Source organism: Protopterus annectens, chromosome 1.part1 (genome assembly GCF_019279795.1).
Source record: "Protopterus annectens isolate FY-2018-M chromosome 1.part1, PAN1.0, whole genome shotgun sequence".
In the NCBI taxonomy this organism is placed as follows: domain Eukaryota; kingdom Metazoa; phylum Chordata; order Ceratodontiformes; family Protopteridae; genus Protopterus; species Protopterus annectens.
The window spans coordinates 1,834,166,677-1,834,186,210 of NC_056726.1; the positions used below are offsets into that span (position 1 = coordinate 1,834,166,677).

The 19,534-nt window shown below is 43.3% G+C and overlaps 1 protein-coding gene across 2 annotated transcripts in view; it reads left to right on the plus strand.

The window, feature by feature from the left end:
• Nucleotides 1–19,534, plus strand: part of STX12 (syntaxin 12) — a 471,540-nt gene that overhangs the window by 296,929 nt on the left and 155,077 nt on the right. For both annotated transcript variants that reach the window (XM_044084824.1, XM_044084825.1), the window contains exon 7: nt 2,883–2,988. In XM_044084824.1, coding sequence (XP_043940759.1) covers nt 2,883–2,988 — 106 coding nt within the window. The remainder of the gene's footprint in view (nt 1–2,882; nt 2,989–19,534) is intronic.

A 19,534-nucleotide genomic window follows, 5' to 3' on the forward strand; every position in this document is an offset into this window, starting at 1 on the left:
ACTGACTGCCCCTTTGGGGAGAAAGACTGGTCTTCATGCAAAGACTTGGGTACTCCTTACCCAGGACAAATGGGTTTTAAATGTAATGTCCCAGGGATACAGATTTCACTTCCACACGTTGCCGCGGGTGGCCTGACCTACCCCCAAATCAGTGGGCAGAAGCTCAAAAACAAGTAGTTTCTCTCTTAAGCATGGGGGCTATTCAGCTGGTACCAGAAGAGGAAAAGGGACAAGGTTTCTACTCGAGACTTTTCCTGGTACCCAGAAAAGACAATTGATGGCGTCCTATCCTGGACCTGTCTACTCTAAACACCTTTTTGGAGATTCCAAAATTCAAGATACTGACTCTTCAGTTACTTCCCATGGTAGGCAATGTTGCCTGGTTGGCAACACTAGATTTAAAAGAAGCATACCTGCACATCCCAATCAGGGAATTTTGCAGAAGATAAAAATAAAAACATAAGTGGTTCCACATGGCGGGCAATTATTGCAGAAGAAATTATTGCAAAAAGTAAGCGCTCAGAAGATAACCTACTCTTCAAAGTAGGCTATGTGCACTATCAGTTCTCTGCACTGCCCTTTGGCTTATCTACTGCGCCCAGGGTATTCACAAAGTGCCTAGCTCCAGTTATTGCATTTTGCAGGCAAATAAATATTCAAATATACCCATACCTGGACAATTGTCTTATTCAGGCAGAAAGCCAGGACATATTTTTGAATCATCTGGCCTTTGTACAAAGGGTTCCAACTTGTCTGGGGTACACCATAAACAAAAAGCAATCACACCTGGTACACTATTAACAAATTATATTCCTGGGAGCAAGCATGAATACAACTTCCCAGATGGCTTACCTCACACCAGAGAAACATTCATTTGACAACCTACTTCAAAGAAGTGGCCACAAAAACAAAACCCTGCTATCTGCAAGACAAATACTGCAAGCCTTGGGGTTCATGGCCTCCTGCATTCTTCTAATTCCAAGACTCTTCTAATTGCAAGACTGCATATGAGGAAACTACAGTGGTATCTAAAAAGCCTATGGTGTCAACATTCTCAAGACCTAGAAACAATTATTCCTATCATACCTTGCCTACGCTTAAAGTTCCTTTGGTGGGCAGAGGCTTGCCACCAAAACAAGGGACTACCTTTCACACCACCCCCTGCTGCCCAAACCCTAACAACAGACGCATCAGACTATGCATGGGGGACTCGCATGGCAGGGAAGTGCATTCAGGGCAAATGGAACCCAAGTCAAATGCACCTGCATATCAATCAAAAAGAAATGTTAGCTGTACAGAATGCTCTGACAGCCTTCAAGGAACACATTCTTCCAGGACAACTAATGGTGGACAGACAACACCACTGTTAAGTGGTACATAAACAGGCGGTACACATTCTTACCCCCTCTGCAGACTCACCATGGCATTGTGGAACACAGCCTTGAGCTACCAAGTGCACCTACAAGCTCATTTCCTGCCAGGAAAATTAAATACACTGGCAGACTAAGCAGAAACCTCATGGATCCACACGAGTGGAAACTGGAACCCAAGGATTTTCAACATGTTTAAAAGCAAATGGGGGAGCCCAGATATAGACCTGTTTGCCTCTTCCCTAGAACTACCAGTTGGACACATTTTGCACAAGGATTCCCCACAAACAAGCCTGGAAAATGGATGCTCTGTCCTTAAGCTGGAAAAACCTATCAGTCTCTGTTGAGGCTCATTCCACTAAGGCTGTGGCTTCTTCTAGTGCTTTTTTTAAAGGGTTTGAATACTAACTCTATTCTCGTGGTAGCTACTTGGACTTGTGTGAATAGTTTTACCAATCGCTATAAGTGGGATTTGATATCCAGAGCTAGAGCTGGCTTTGCTAGGGCCATTCTTTATAGGTTCCTGGAGAGATCTGCTGGTCCTTCATGAGCTTTTGCACTATTTCTATTGCAACTAATACTGCAACCGTGAAATTGAAGGACATAGTACAGTTGTGTAACAACTTACCATAACAGTAGGTGTCCTTCTCTTCACTGTTGCAGTATTCACTCACTCCGTCCACCCTCTGGTTCTTTTTTCTTCTGAATGTACATGTTACCTCTCTACTCCTTGGACTGGCATTCCACTGGAGCTCTCACTTCTTAGGATGGTGCATTCAAACGTCACCTTTTATGCCCTGTGCTGTATATAGGGAGCATATATGTGACGTATGGCATTCCTTGAGCAACCTAAAGGCTTTGGTTATACTGGCTGGGTGTCTGGCTGCCCTTGGCAGGGGATCCCTATTGTCTTTCTCTTCACTACTGCAGTATTCCTTACATCTACCATTATGGTAAGTTCTTGCACAACTGTACTTTCTTCTCCACTTTGACTGTTCCTAAGGAAATTATAGTGCTTTCTTATTCTTTGGTGTTGATGTTTCATATGGAAATGATGCATTTGTGGTACTGGGCAAGCTGCTGTTTGTGTGGTGTGCCGTAGTTCTCATTTGTAATTCAAATTAATTTGAGTAAATGCAGATCTCTGGTCAGTCTTAACCATTCAGTTGTACAGCCCCTCTACTTTTTTTGTAGTTGTCTTTAAAGGGTTGATGTATGGGTGTCCGTTACCCAGTCTGAAAGAGAATGCTACCCGTTTTTTTACTGTTCTGCTGATCACTCCAGATGAACTTTTAGTTTTAGGTATTTTGTCTTTCTCCCTGCTTTGCCCTTTCTGTCTAGCATAGTGTTTATGCATTTGGTTAAGAATCCTATTTCACACTTTGGGCCTCATGCCTTTATACTTCAAAACTAACCAGGTCATTTATGCATTGTTCATCTTCATGGCTTAGATCATTACATCTCCATTTTTCTGAAGTGGGCTTTCATTATATTTTTGTTCTTTAATTTCAGTAATGATGATTGGAAGCAAACACAAGCCCAGTTTGAAGAAGCTGCTATAACTGAAGAGGACCTTGAGCTAATTAAAGAGAGAGAGACTGCAATCAGGCAACTTGAGGCAAGTTATTTTGCAGTTTTTGTTTAGTTTGCTGCATTGGAAATGATTTCTGTATAACAGTTTTGTTACCACTAATGAAATATTACAATTTCAAAATTATTGATTATGCTTTAGCTACTGAGCTGATGTTTGTTTTGAGCTTTGCTCATTTCACAGATGTTGTATCTAGCCTTTATAGCACCATTCCACAGTCCCTTTCCCAGACTGTGCGTCAGTCTCTTTGGACCAAACAAGGCTCATTTTAGATCTTGCATAACCTTGGAGATTTACTGTTACTGTGACTGGACTTGGACTTTGGTGTGGTAATGCTGAGGGAAAGCAATGTTTGCTGAAGTGTGTTTTTGTATAGTATTCAGTTCTCAGTGCTATATGAAATGTGGTTGCCATGCATTACGTTAACAGATGTGTTGAACCACAATGTTTATTGGTGTTTAGTGTCAGACTAAACATCAGTTGATGTAGCAACACTGCACTTAGGCTTATTTGCATTTGTTTACCATGAAGGTTTAACTGGGCAAGGTTCCCCTTTTTAGCAGAGGCCCAGAGAGAGAGAGAAGCTTCAAGAAAAAATTACTTGTAGAGTCACAATTAGTACAAAACGGGCAAAATACATTAACTTCAACATGGTATGAAAGGTCTATGATACAAATATCAGGTTGATATCGTTAACTTAGGAAAGTTATTTATACATTTCAGTGGCAGTGGTAAACGCTGAGCAGCCTGCCTGCCCCTGCGGGAGTGGTTACTGCCTAGAAACTGTAGTTTTATTGGCCATTTTGGGTCAATTCCAAACTCCTTGATCCCCCTCTCTTAAAACCCAATTGCCTCATGGTTTTGGCATCTTTTCAGACTTGTTGGCTGTTGGTGAAGCACCCACCAAGAGAAGAAAAGGAGGAGAGAAGAAAGGAGCCACTTTTGAGATTTTAAGTATTTTTCTTCAGATTATTTAAGATTTCTGCATTGCCACCTACTTTTTGGCATTTTCCAGCTTGCTAAACTTGATATCTGTATTAGGAACTGCATTTAGAACACATCTAGAGCCTGTTTACTGCATTTCCTGTGTTGCACTTATTTTAAAATAGTTTTTTTCTTAAAACTTGCATTTTACCTGTCTCTGGCCTAGCACTCAAGTGTGGGGTCATTTATTGCACTGTTCTAACTTGTTGCTACTTGTGTATCTCTGCTACCTTTAAACAAAACAAAAAAAACACAATAATCTTGCTTTTTTCCCACTTTCTGAAGTTTAAAAAAGAGTTCACTTACAGATTTGCTGTTCTGAACTGTTTGTAAGTTTCTTGGAGGCCATTGCTTGCTTGGGCTAAAGGGAAGTCTCTGTGTTCATCAGTGGCAGTGGTAAACACTGAACAGCCTGCCTGCCCCTGTGGGAGTGGTTACTGCCTAGAAACTGTAGTTTTATTGGCCATTTTGGGTCAATTCCAAACTCCTTGATCCCCCTGTCTTAAAACCCTGGTTTGCGTGTTTTTGCGCGCCTAATCAGGTTTAAAGTATTCCCGGCTCCACAAAGTCTGCTCTTCACTTTTTCCCTTAGAACTGTTCCAAATCTCAAAGTAAGCACTCTATTTTCCTTCTAAAACTCAGCAGTAGCTAGGATAAGTGTCTTATAAGTAAGCACTAATAAACTAAAGGACTACACCCTCTTATACTCCCTTTAAGTACCTGGCTTCCTATTGGTCCTTTTTGATCAAGTCAAAAAGTAATTCCTTATACTATTCTGGCATGTCCAAAAGTCAGTTTCAGGATTACTCTCCAGTCCAGCTGGTGAATATGGGAATCTTGAGGCAATGTTACAACTGCCTTATACAGACCACCCTCTCCTTTTCCCAACAAGCTCAAATATATGTGAGAGATGCAACTATATAGCCAAACTGGAGGCTGAGCTCTCTCAACATAGTACTGGCACGGTCAGTCTGGAGGAGAAGGTAATCACACACACCACAAATCCAGTCTCACATAGACCTATCGCAACAGCAAACCAAACACATAAACACACAAAACATACTCGGAGGAGCTAAATAAAAATCTGCCCAAGCAACAGAGACCTCCAAAGCAGACATCCAAACAGCTGCTACCCCACAACAATACCCAAGTATCACATAGTTCACAAAGTCAGTGTGCCACACAGTCACAGCCCTTAAGGCTAAACAACACACCTAATACACTTGTAATAGGTGACTATTGTCAGACACACTGACGTCCCTCTCACCAGACTGAACAAGGAGGAGGTCACTGTAAGCTGCCTGTCGGGTGCCAGGATCTGCCACATAACACAAGCACTCGGGTCATTCCAAAGCAAGTACAAATATGACTCCGTCATTGTCCATGCTGGTGTGAATGACCTGAGACGTACCTCCCTGGATTACATGAAAAGAGACATAGAGGAGCTCTCTGATCATGTGGCCCAAGCCAGTGTGACCCTGACCCTGAGTACCATCTTACCCTCACCAAGAATGATACCACAGTATAAAGACAAAATGATCAATTTCAACAATTGGCTGAAGTATTGGTGTCACTCAAAGTGGATCCAGTGTCTGTCAGCCTGGAATGACATGCTTGGCAAGCCATGTTGCTTCGCTAGGGACGGCTTGCACCTGTCACCCCTGGGTTTTCGAATACTGGCCAAGGCTCTTGCCACCCCTTTAGTGCCTTTTTTAGGCAAGGCTCAAAAGACAAACCCACCTCCTTAGACAACACAAGGAAAAAGAAACTAAGGGTAATGCTGCTCAACGCCAGAAGTCTAAATCTCAGGATGCACGCACTCAAGGTTCTCCTCAGTATGGAGAATATCGATATCTGTGCAGTAATAGAAACCTGGTTCAAAGCTCCAGAGAGCACCCCAGCGCTATCGGGCTATACCTCATACCATGCTTTTCGGTCCCAAAACTCGGACCGAACCACAAGAGGAGGGGGAGTATCCATATTCATCAAAGATACCCATACCTCCAGGCTAGTGGCACTGCACGAAGCATCTGAGACCATCCATGTGCAAGTAACAGTGGGCAAAACTGCCTTCCAGTTTGTAGCCTGCTACAAACCACCCTCCCAAACTCGGGAACCCCACTCTGCTTTCCTGAAGATGCTGGAGAATATGAAGGTTTCTCCAAACACCATTATATTGGGTGACTTTAACTACCCAAACATAGACTGGGAGCACTACTCAAGCCCCAACACACTAGCCCAACGGTTTCTAGAATTTATAAACTCAAATGCTATGGAATAACTGGTCACCACTCCCACAAGAGGGGAAAACCTATTGGACCTGATCATCACCAACATGGGGACTCTGTTCCATACCAGAGGTATACCCCTCATTGGTAAAATGTGACCATATATTAATCACTATGGACATCCATATCCCGTCCCCACCCCCAGCAAAGGAAACCACGGTCAAAAACTTCTCAAAAGCAAACTTACCACTTCTCAAAACCGAGGTGGAATCCTTCAAAGCCCCCAGGGCCAGTGGAAAATAGTCCCAAACCATAGAATCCTTTACAAACGCGTTCTATGGATACCTACAGGAATGCATGGATCGTCCTATCCCAAATAAAACCAAGACACACTCCTCCAAAGGCAGGAGACCTGTCCGGTGGACCCCAGCCATAAATAAGCTGTACAACAGAAGGAGGAAGCTACTACATGATAGAGCAAAATCCCTGAAAGGGAAGGTAACTCTGATCAGTACTAGCAAGAAACTACGATCCCTCATAAAATCATCTAAGGCTAGATTCGAAAGAAAAATTGCACAAGACGCTGAAGATAATCACAAGGCTTTCTTTAGTTACGTCAGAAACCTGGGTGGAAACTCCCAGATATGCTCTGAGTTAGTGCAAAATGACAAAAAATGCACTAAACCCACAGACATTGCCAATATCCTGGCAGACAGGTTCAGTGCAAACTCCCCCCCCCCCCAAATGAGCAAATGACTATCCCAACAGAGTGTAGCCTCCCTGACATCACAGATGCACAGGTGAGAGCTGCCCCCTCCAAAGCAAAAAACACAGCATCAGTGGGACCGGACGGTGTCCCGGGCTGCGTTTTACACAAGCTCCAAGAAGAACTGAACCCTCACTTAAAATCACTGTTCAGTCTCAGCCTTACAACAGGATATGTACCCAAAGAATGGCGTACAGCAACAGTGGTCCCACTCCATAAAGGTGGTGCCACAACGGACCCCAGAAACTATCGCCCTATAAGCCTAACTAGCCTGTTCTGCAAAGCTATGGAACGTATCATCATGGAACTCATAAACAAAGACATTGGGAACCTCCAAACACTGGATCCTACCCAGTTCGGCTTTAAGGGCAGATCTTGCCTCTTGAACCTGGTCAATTTCTTTGAAATAGTCACCAAGGCCATAGACGAAGGGAAGGTAGTCCACACAGCCTACCTTGACCTTGCAAAAAGCCTTCGACACAATACCCCACTCGGGCATCATCAATAAGCTCACCAGCTTAAATATCAACCCCTATGTCACAAGATGGGTTGCAAACTGGCTTAGGGATAGAACCCACATGGTCAGAATTGCAGGTGCCATGTCAGACTCTAAACCAGTTACAAGTGGCGTCCCACAAGGCTCAGTCCTGGGACCTCTCTTGTTCGGTATATATTTCTGAGGTACAGGCTAACACAGGAGGACCATGGCTGACAAAGTTTGCAGATGACTGCAAACTGGGGGCCATAATCGACTCGCCAGCTGACACAGGCATCCTCCAAAAAGGTCTTGCAGAGACTGATAACTGGTGCCAGAGCCATGGCCTAAAGCTAAATGGCAAAAAGTGCATAGTCATCCCCTTTGGGAAAACAGAGTGCCCACAAATTACCACATAGGTGGTAATCCATTAAGTACGGAAGAAGTAATTAGGGATTTGGGGACCCAAGTAGATTGCAATCTCTCCTTTGGCAATCACATTGCCAAAGTGGTTAGAAAGACATTCTATATAGCCCACCTTATCACGAAGGGGTACACATCTAGATCAAGAGAGGTCATTGTGCCCCTCTACTCATCACTCATCAGGCCCATAATTGAATACAATGCCCCTTTTGGGATGTACCTTACCCGACACCTGCTACAACTAGAAAGACCCCAAAAGTACCTCACCAAGAGGATCAAGGGACTCAAACAGATGCCCTACGCAGTTAGGCTAAAGAAACTCCAGCTCTACTCAGTTGCTTACCGCCTACTCAGAGGTGATCTGTGCCTGACATATAAAGCCATGTCCAACCCAGAATTAATGGACATGCTCCACCTCAAGAAATCCAAATCCATCAGAACTACATGCTCCAGTGACTTAAACCTCAGCACAGAAATAAATAGAACATGCTGGAGGGACAGATTCATATCCCAGAGGCTCCCCTCACTTTGGAACAAAATCCCAATCCATGTTAGACAGAGCCCCTCAATGACCCTCTTCAAGAAGAATCTTGACGTTTGGATGGGAGATCGTAAATTTACCCCTGAGATCTCTTCTGTGTCACTGCTAGACAGGGGCACGGTAAACTAACCTTAAATGGGCTATCTTCTGTGACTTATCATACAGAGGCACAGTCAACTAATCTAAGAAGGGTGGCGAAAGCCAAACACACTCTGGCTAGGCTTGTAAATGCCCTAGGGCAGATAGCCTAGTATGAACCTATGAACCTATATACAAATAATGCATATAATGTTCTTAAATGAGTCGGACATGGACATTTATTACATATTATTTGCAAGCACTGGTACTTGTCCAGCTTGTGATGGAGATTGACTAGTAACTGAAGATGTCTACATCTGAGTTTAACAGCAGTTCAGAGAAAAAATATATCAAAATTGATGAGCCAGTACTTAAGCCATGTTGAAAACAAACGTAAACGCTACATAGCATAACCACTATCTGCTAATACTGTTAATGGTGCACTGGTACTATGTACAGAAGTTGCCTAGTGGGAAATGTACATTAGTACTAGGGACAGTTATGATTGGTTCTTGGTAGCTTTGTGTGGTTGCTTAGAGAAAGAGGTTTTCAAAAGCAGTAGCATTTGGGGAGGTAATTGTTGCTAGACTGGTGGAAATTGTTTAGTAATTGTACGTAACAGAATAATTTAGAAGTCTGTTGAAAGGGGAAACCAGCAATTTAGGAGAAATTGAGAGTTGTGTTGGACATTTTAAAAGGCCACTGATGCTATATAGGGCAAATAAGCAACAAAAAGGACAATTGACTTCAAGTATACAGGATGGATGTGGAGTCAAGGGGAAAAGATAGTTATTCAGGGAATATACATTAAAATCTGCTTACTGTATGTAGTCTTGCAGCATTGCTAGTGTATTCATATCTGTTTGCAATTTTCCTTCTGTTTTTTTTTGTATTTTATTGTTGTTCCCATAATCATTCTTTATTCAGCCTGTTGCTAAGGACCTTTCTTAAATCTTGCACATAACCATCTTTTTTTTCCTCGACTGGATATAATTCATACCAAGTAGTTGTATTTTTTAAGTTTCTTGTATTAGTCATGTCTCGTGTTTTGAGTTGTACTTCATCCCTGTGTACTACTAAAGTGGGATAGTCTTGTAAAACACACACTTAACCGTGTGTTGGATGAAACCTTGATTTACCCTGGGTATGAAAACTATCGTGTATTTCTGATTATCAGCATCAGAGAATCCTGCATTGCAGCTTGAATACATTTCAGTGTGATGTTTTTCATAACTACTGGCACTATAGAATGCCTTTAATTGTACTATGGTTGTTGTCTTCTGCTAACTGTGTGGAAACAGCATTTATCCTGTCACCATTCATCAGATGATAAACAGAGGTTCGTGCGAACTGACTATATGTTTTAGGTGGATAGATTTTATTAGAGCCCATGGCATCTGCTGATTAAAAAAAGCAGGAACAGGCACTGCAAGGAACGTCTGGATTTATCCACCTTATTTGATGGGACCTACTTTTTGACTAGATTTTTCCGTCTAGTGGATCACATCCCTGTAGGGGCTAGCTCCCAATCTCGCACTGTCAAAGGTACTGATACAGGTGGTGTGAGACTGCCTTGTAAAACTCTTCATTGCTCACTGTCTGAAAACCATTGCTTCCTTTGTAAAATGTAACTTTGTAGTGGCTCATCCTAGCTATTGCTACTTCTGTTTTTCAGCAAAAATCCATCATTTGCATGAAAAGAATGTATAATTTCTTTAGTTAATTATTGAGCGGTCTGTGCTATGTCCTTTTTTAAAGATTTAATTGGGTGTGTTTTATGGCAGGCAAGTAGCCCCTAAAGATTACAACACTGTGTGTGTGAGAGATTTGGGGCCAAATTACAGAAGCTTGTCAGGGAAAGTTGAAGCACAAAAGGCAGCAAAACAATTTTGTTTTTTTTTTTAAAAATCTCCAAATTCCTTATAGGAGGGCACGTGCCTCTTTGGCGATGGCTTCTTGAAGCTGGCCTGCAAGGTTCTGAAAGAATTAGCACTTATGCTGGTGTTTCTTGCATTTGTGAGCAGGCACACACTTATGCCAGTACCCATCTTAGTAACAACTCGTGCAGGGTTTGAGGTGAAAAATATGTTTGAACCAGGAAGCACTACTTTGGCTAAGTGTATAGAAGAAGTAGTGGTAGTTCTTCTCCATTAGTTTTTTTTTTTTTTTTTTTTTAACCAATCGGTCTATTTTCTTGAACTCTTCCCATTTTGATTTAAAACTGTTTAAAGAGTTTGTATAGTGTAGCTTCAGAAACATCAACAGGGACTTGCACTGGTTGCATCCTACCTTTATGCTCAGAACACATGGACCTTTGGCAGTACCCTGCAAAGGCCAAATAAAAAGAAAGTAAGCAGAATAAGAGGTTTGTCTTTGCCTTCAGAGGATTGGGATCAGTTTTATATGGGCCAGATGCATTCCACCTCAGTTTGCTGTTAAACGGTGTTCACTCATTAAATTTCGGAGCCAGGTCTTTATCCTCCTCAAGGCACTAAATGTCCTTTCTGCAGCTGCAGCAGTAACTGTCATTGTTGCCAGAATACGTAATGCAGTGTTGATATCTAGACAGAACTCTGGTTTTAAGTGCTGCAGTGCATCACTAATTGTGGTAGGGAGTTGGTTCTCTGGTACTATGTTCCACTTTGTGGACCATCTTACCAGTTCCTCTTGTAGGTTATGTAGAGAGGACAAGTCGGTCTTGTAAGCCTCATACAGTTCAATAACTTTGGCATCATCCTGAAGAATGTACAATGACTTTGGTACCAAATATTGTGCCAGGAAACGTGAGCGACATTCAGTAAGCTGTTCAGTCAGTTCAACGATCACATGGTCCAATAACGGTATGAATGTGTTTCATCTGTAGTATTCTTCTGGATTAGAAGCAGTGATGTTGCTCCTTTTTGTTTGTACCTGTCACATATCCTAGGTACACTTTCTTTGGTGAAGACTTTACTTGCAAGTTCCTTTACTTCTTCATAGAGCACTTTAAATTTGCTGTCAGCATCACCTCTAATATTTTTAAGAGTTTCTACGATAACTGAGCTTTCTTCTGATGCCTGTATCAGATCAATCTGTTCATGTTGAAGATAAAGATGAAGAGGCTTAACAATGCTAGACTCCATTATTACCAACTCAACAATGAAATCAAATTTGGAAATAGAATATAGGTACCTTTCTGCCTCTGTCAAATTCTGCCATATTTTCCAAACAACTGGCAATAACAACATAATTCATCTTAAAAGCATGCAGGCAATCGGCTTGACTCATCCACCTTGTTGCCCCTGGTGCACATAGAGAAGTATTCCTATCTGCAGACACATCATTGTACTCTGATGCCAAACTTGCACGTTCCTTCAGCTGACACAAATATACATTATGACGTTTTGAAGATGAATTTAAAGTGGCAATTAACATTTTGACGTGTCAAGTGCATTTGCCATTTCACGCATTGCACAGGAATGTACAATAGCAGTGTTTAGGATGTTCATAGTGTTTCACTGTTGCAGTCATTACACTTGGGTTATCCTGCTGGCAGGCTACCCGCAGTCGGCCTGAATTCCAAAGTCTAGGTCCGACGTCGGTTGCTGTCGCCTCTTCCCTGATGTCAGTGCGCCAGGGGTATAAAAGATGCAGCCGACGCCATTTTCTTCAGTCTTTCTTGCCGCACGGTGCCTGAAGCAAAAGCAATTCGCAAGTGCCGGTCAGCCGACTCCTGAGATTTTCAAAAACGAATTTTAGATCCGAAGTCTTCATTAAAGCTAAGTACCCCATTGGGGAAACTTTTTTTCTTGCTCCAGTCCGATGTCAGAAAAAGTTAACAGTTGTATTTCTTGTGGGAAGCAAATACCTCATAAGGATTTTCATTCTTACTGTATTCCTTGCCTAGGCCCTAGTCACAACGTTGCTAGCTGTCAGTTTTGTGCTAGATTTAACCAACACACAATTAAGCGTCGGTATGATTTTGCCTTTCATTACTTTGGCCGAAGATTCAATTATATAATGCCGTCGGAACCGACGACGACCGGAGTTTATAAAAAGCGCAAGGAAAAGGACAGGCATCCAAGGTCCAAAACCGATGACTAGGCTACAGCTAAGCCAGTTGCCGGTTCAGCGGTGCTCAGTGAGGTGCTTTCGCAGCCCCTGGCGCCCACTACCTCAGAGCCACAGGCCGCTGACTACTCCCACGTGGAGCCAGCTAGGCCTCTGGATACTCAAGGTATTGGACACTCGGAAACTTTTCCCTCAGATGGGTCTGGAGCCGCTGAGCAGGCATCTGCTTCTGAGGGTGTTTTCAGACTTACACAGTTATATGTAAAGTCTACTTCAGCTTCCAAAGCAAAGACTAAAACAGTTCTAAAGACAAAGAAACAAGTACAGCATTCTCCTGGCCAGACAACTGTGCCTAAGAAACAGATGCTCAAAATGGCCGAAGACCTAATTATCTTGATCAGGGGTTCCCATCCCCCTCCTGACCAGAGGCCTAGGCAATAGAATATGAATCTTCAGATCAGGTTTCCATTTCCTCTGACTCCTCTTCTGAACAGGAATACACTCTCCCTCCTTATGAGGATTCTGATGCTGAAGAATCTATCCCTTCAGCCTCACCGCCTGAGTATTATTCTTTTGGGGAAACCCTGCATACCATGAGGGAGCACTTCCACTGGGAGAGCCAAGACTACTCAGAATGTAAGAAAAGGCTTAGAGATTTTCTTTTACTACCTCAGCACAGACCTTTAGCTATTCATCCTGTGTTAGACATTGTGGATGATGTGTTTTCAGAGTCCGGACTTTCTCCTGACTCTCTACCTCCTGCCCCTGTTAAACCAGACAGATACTACAGGGTTCCAGATCCACATAAATTTCTTTATAAAAACCCTGCTGCTGACCCAGAAACTATTTCACAGGGTCCCAAAGGGGTCAAGGCTTCTACTGCAAAAAAACCCTATCCCCTTTGATAGAGACTCAAGGGCACTAGACAGTTGGGGAAAAAAGGTTTACACTTCTGCTGCATTGGCTGCGAGGGCTTTAAATTGTCAATTTCATATGTTTAAATATCAGCAATACTTAATGTCACTACTAAAACAGAAAATGTTGTCAAATTCTGATTGTGCAGAAAATAAGGAAATGCAGGATTTATTGCATGCAACTGAATAAGTGGGAAAGCATACATTGCAATGTGGTTTTGATTTTATGAATTTGAGTTTATGAATTCCAGAAAGCATTGAGTAGTTTTCCCAGTTAATGGTGGGGTAGTTGAAATCGCCCATTATTAGAGTGTTTGGTTGAACCCTAATATTTTCCAGTACATCGAGAAAAGAAGAGTGGGAATCCTGGGGCATGTAGCAAGCTACAATTTGGATTGCAGTTTTGCCCAGGGTTAGTTGCACTTGGATAACCTTGGCTGCATTATGCTGAGCAACTAGCGTGGAGGTATGGATATCCTTAATGAATATGGACACATCTCCGCCTTTGGTGTTCCAGTCCAGGTTACATGACTGAAAAGTGTGTTATGAGTTATAGCCTGGTAGTGCAGGGGTGCTCTCTGGAGCCTTGAACCAGGTCTCAGTCACTACACAGATATCTATGTCCTCCATTTTAAGGAGTGCCTCGAGTGAGTGCATTTTGAGATTTAGGCTTCTAGCATTGAGTAGCATCAGTCAGTTGTTGCTTGCCTGTTCCTGTTACGGTGGTGAATTTGTCATTTGAACCTTGCCTAAGAAAGGCACTATAGGGGTGGCAAGAACCTTAGCCAGTGTCCAGAATCCCACGGGTGACAGGTGCAGGCCAACTCTGGCAAAGCATCGTGGTCTGTCGACCATGTCATCCCAGGCAGACAGATAACTGCATCCCTTTAGAATGGCACCAGAAGCTTAGCCAATTGTTGAAGTCAGTCATTTTGTCCTTGTACTGCGGCATCATTCTGGGTGATGGCAGAATGCTACTCAGGGCTAGGATCATACCTGTCAGGTTTACTAGATCTGAGAGCTCTTCCATGTCTCTCTTCATGTAGTCCAGGGAGATATGTCTCAGGTTGTTCACACCAACATGGACAATGACAGTCATATTTGTACTTGTTGTGGAGTGACCTGATGCGTGGGTTATGTGGCGGACCCTGGCACCCGACAGACAGCTGACGGTAACCTTCTTCTTTAGCCTGGTGAGTGGGGCATCAGTGTGCCTGACTATAGAGTCACCTATGACTAGTGTGTTGGGTACATTGTTTTGCCTTATTGGCTGTGGTTGAGTGGCACACTGAGTCTGCAGGCTGTGTCATTTGGGTTGTGTTGGGGGGTGGAGGTTGCTTGCATTTCTGCTTTTGAGGTCTCTGTTGCTTGAGCAGATTATTATTGAGAACCTCCACGAATGATTTTGTGTTTCTATGTGTGGATTTTGATGGTGTAGATTTAGTGAGACTATGTGATGAGTTTGGTGTGGCGCAAGTGTTTACCTTCTCTTGACTGTCAAGTTCAGTCTTGATCGGAGAGAGCTTTACCTCCAGTTTGGCTAGATAAGTGCATCTCTCACAGGTTGTAGTGTTTGGTGGTAGGAGGAGAGGGTTGTCTATGTACATGAGGCATTTTCTACATTGCCCCAAGATGCCCAGATTCATCAGATAGACGGGAGCTGACCCTTGGACATGCCTGAATAAAATATTTTCCTGTAGATAGGTGAGGAAAGTGAGTACAAGAACTGTTTTTCTCTAAGCAAGTGAGGAAAGTAAGTACCAAAACTGTTTTCCTCTAGGTAATGAGGAAGGTTGAGTGCTGTAGTAATTAGTAGGTTATTTAGTGCTTACAAGTTCTGAACAAGTGCTGATCACAAATAAGAAAATTTAAGTGCTAAAACTAAGAATCTGTATCTGGATTAAACTAGTTGCAAAGCATTATATCCAGAGATTACTCTCTACCCTTTTTCACCCCACCTCCCCCTGTAAAGAAAATCCCAGACATTCCACCCAGTCACAGGGAACAAGCAATCATAGAAGTTCAAAGGTTGTAAACACGAGTCATCCAACCGGTCTCCGCAGACCAGAGAGGATCCAGAACTTACTCAAGGTTCTTTTTAGTTGCAAAGAAAACAGGGGACTGGAGACCCATTTTGGAGCTCAGCAGACTGAACAAATCTGTTAAAAAGACAAAGTTCTGGATGGTCCTGCTGCAGTCGATACTCCCTTTTCTAGGAAAAGACAATTGGATGTGCTCGATAGACCTCCAGGATGTGCACTACCACATAAAAATGGCCAGACCGTCCAGAGATCATCTGTGTTTTTGGCTGAGGGCCAGTCACTACCAATTTTGAGCTCTGCCCTTTGGTCTCACTACAACCCCCAGAGTTTTCACCAATTGCATGGTAGTAGTCACTGCTCACCAGAGACATTTAGGATTCCAGGTGTTTCCATACCTAGACGACTGGCTCCTAACTGCCACCACCAGGCATCCGCTCATTCAGACAAGGGACACTACTATGAATCTATGCTATCAGTTTGGTATTACCATAAATTTAGAAAAATGTCTTATTGCCATCGCAACATACAGTTTTTTTCTAGGAGCAGATCTGGACACCACCACAATGACCTTTAAAGCTTCCATCAGAAAGGGTTTGAGCTCTTCGACAACAGATTGTTACTTTTCTATCAAAAGAAAAAGTCCCGGCTTCCACAGTCCTCAAATTGTTGGATACAATGGCGGCAGCAATCATTGCAGTTCCACTGGGTCAGATGCATATGCGAATACTACAACGGCTCCTTTTCGAACAGTGGTCCTTTCAGGAACTTCCAATGTCACATCACATTATAATCATGAATTCATGCAAAAGGGACCTTCAGTGGTGGCTGACATTGCCTTGTGTAACAATAGGATGTCCCTTTGTTCTACCCAACCCGATTGCCATAGTGACCACAGATGCTTCCCTAATTGGGGGGGGGGGGGGGTGGGCATTATCAAGGAAGAACGTCCCAAGGCACATGGAGAGAACACGAGGCTCATCTGCATATCAGTGTCCGAGAGATGAGTGGTTGTTCTAGCATTGTAATCCTTCCAAGACTGTCTTCCTCTGGGGGCCATTGCAGTCCAGGCAGACATGCCAGTAGGCTGGTACATAAGCAAGGAGGAACCAAATCTTACTAACCCTGTCGAGAGGCCTTGAGAGTATGACAGTGGTCAGCCTCCTCTCAGCGCTTTCTGATAGCAGTGCACATCCCGGGGAGGTTGTGTGATAGCAGACAAACTGAGCAGGGCAGTTCTATTGCCTCACGAGTGGTCACTCAAGAAAGAAGTGGCTGAAGTGATATTCCGCAAATGGGGCCAGCCTTGCTGCAATCTTTGCCATGCCCACAAACACGAACTGCAGCAGCTACTTTGCCCTAATTCCTCCTCCCGGGGAAGCCCCAAGGGATGCACTTGTACACAGTTGACCCTCAGGTCTCTTATGCTTTTCCACCTTTACCGCTGATATCCAAAGTCTTATAGAAAGCTAGTGCTCTGGGAGGGACCATAATTCTGATAGCCCCCTACTGACGTTGCCAGATTTGGTTCACTTTTCTTCAGCCTTATCTGTTGGAAGAACCTTGGATTCCGGACCCAGTTCCAGACCTCTTGATTTACTCATCGGGGGCTCTTCATCTGTCCCTTCAGTCTGGCTGCTCCAGTTCCAAACATAGCCGGGCTTCAGAACCTTTCAGTTGCAGCTCAGCATATACCGACATCCTCTCACAAATTCTCCACTAGAAAGCTGTATCTCAGCAAATGGAAAATATTCTCAGTATGGGAAACTCGAAATCATGTTGATCCTTGTGTAGCTCCAGTTGCTTCTATTCTAGAATTTTTAACAGAACTTTTCAATAAGGGAGCAGCTGCTGTGACTTTTCGTGTTCAGTTGGCTGTAATCGCCAATTTCTGTTTGTGCGAGGAGTGGTCTATTATGTCACACAGACTCTCAAAGGCATTCCTCAAAGGTACTATACATTTAAGACCACCCATCAGATCTCTTGTTTCTCCATGGAATCTAAATTTTGTTCTATTGTGAATAATTCTACCAACATTTTGAACCAGCCTCTTCATGTGACCTAAAGTTTATCACATGGAAAACAGTCCTCCTAATTGCTGTTACTTCTGCTCGGAGGATTTCACAGTTACATGCCTTATCCATTAAACCTCCTTATATGATATTTCGTAATAATAGTGTCTCTCCAGTCAAATCCCTCCTTTTTATCAAAGGTATGCTCACAAACAAATCTCAATCAGTCTGTAGAGTTGCTGGTATTCTTCCATAGTTATGGCAATAAGACAATATAATGTTACACAAGCTTGATGTACACAGACAGCTCTGCTTTTATTTAGACAGGACCAAGGATTTCTGGAAAACAGATCAATTTTTTGTTTTCTTCTCAGACTCCAGGAAAGGTGCTTCTGTTGTAAAAACCACATTATCAAAATGGTTATTTGATTGTATTTCTTTTACGTACAGTTCAGTACACCATTACAAGACAAAGGTAAAGGCTGACTCGACTAGAGCTGTCGCCACTTCCTCAGCTTTTTCTGCCAAACTACCAATAGATGCAATTTGTTCAGCAGCTACTTGGTCAAGGCCTCATACCTTTATCACTCATGATGGCGTCCCAGGTTGCGTCCTACATGAACTACAAGAGGAACTAATCCCTCCAAGAAAACAGCTATACAATCTCTGCCTCACTACAGGATATGTGCCCACAGAATGGCGTACAGCAACAGTGGTCCCACTCCACAAAGGTGGAGCCTCTACGGACCCTGGAAACTATCGCCCCATAAGCCTGACTAGCTTAGTCTGCAAGGCTATGGAGAGGATCATCATGGAGCTCATAAACAAAGACATTGGGGAACTACAGACACTAGATCCTACACAGTTCAGCTTTGTCAAGGGCAGATCCTGCCTTTTGAACCTGGTTGACGACTTTGAAACAGTCACCAAAGCCATAGATGAAGGGAAGGTAGTCCACACAGCCTATCTGGACCTTGCAAAGGCATTTGACATAATACCCCACTCGGGCATCATAGATAAGCTATCCAGCTTAAATATAAACCCCTATGTCACAAGATGGGTCGCAAACTGGCTCAAAGACAGAACCCACAGAGTGAGAGTTGCTGGAGCCATGTCAGACTCGAAACCGGTCACAAGTGACGTCCCACAGGGTTCTGTCCTGGGACCACTCTTGTTCGGTATATACTTTTCTGAGGTACAGGCAAACGTGGGAGGACTATGGCTCACCAAGTTCGCAGACTACTGCAAACTGGGCGCCATAATCAACTCTCCAGCTGACACAAACATCCTTCAAAAAGGTCTCAGAGACAGATAACTGGTGCCAGCGCCATGGTTTAAAGCTAAATGCCAAAAAAATGTATAGTCATACCCTTTGACAAAAACAATGTGCCCACAAATTACCACATGGGCGGAAACCCATTAAGTACAGAGAAAGATATTAGGGACCTGGGGACCCAAGTTGATAGCAATCTCTCCTTTGAAAACCGCATTGCCAAAGTGGTTAGAAAGACCTTCTACATAGCCCACCTCATCACGAAGGGTTTCACATCTAGATCAAGAGAGGTAATCGTGCCCCTTTATTCATCCCTCATCAGGCCCATCATAGAATACAATGCCCCTTTTGGGATGTACCTTACCTGACACCTGCAGCAATTAGAAAGACCCCAAAAGTATCTCACCAAGAGGATCAAGGGTCTCAAACAGATGCCATATACTGCTCGGTTAAAAAAACTCCAGCTCTACTCAGTTGCATACCGCCTACTTAGAGGCGATCTATGCCTGACATACAAAGCTATGTCAAATCCAGAATTAATGGACATGCTCCACCTCAGTAAATCTAAATCCCTTAGAGCCACACGCTCGAGGGATTTGAACCTCAGCACAGAAATAAATATAACTTGCTGGAGGGACAGGTTCATAACCCAGTGGCTCCCTTCGCTCTGGAATAGAATTCCAGTTCATGTGAGGCAGAGCACCTCACTGAATCTCTTCAAGAAGAATCTCGATAAGTGGATGGGGGATCGTAGGTTTGTCCCAGGGATTACTCCCATGTCACTATTACA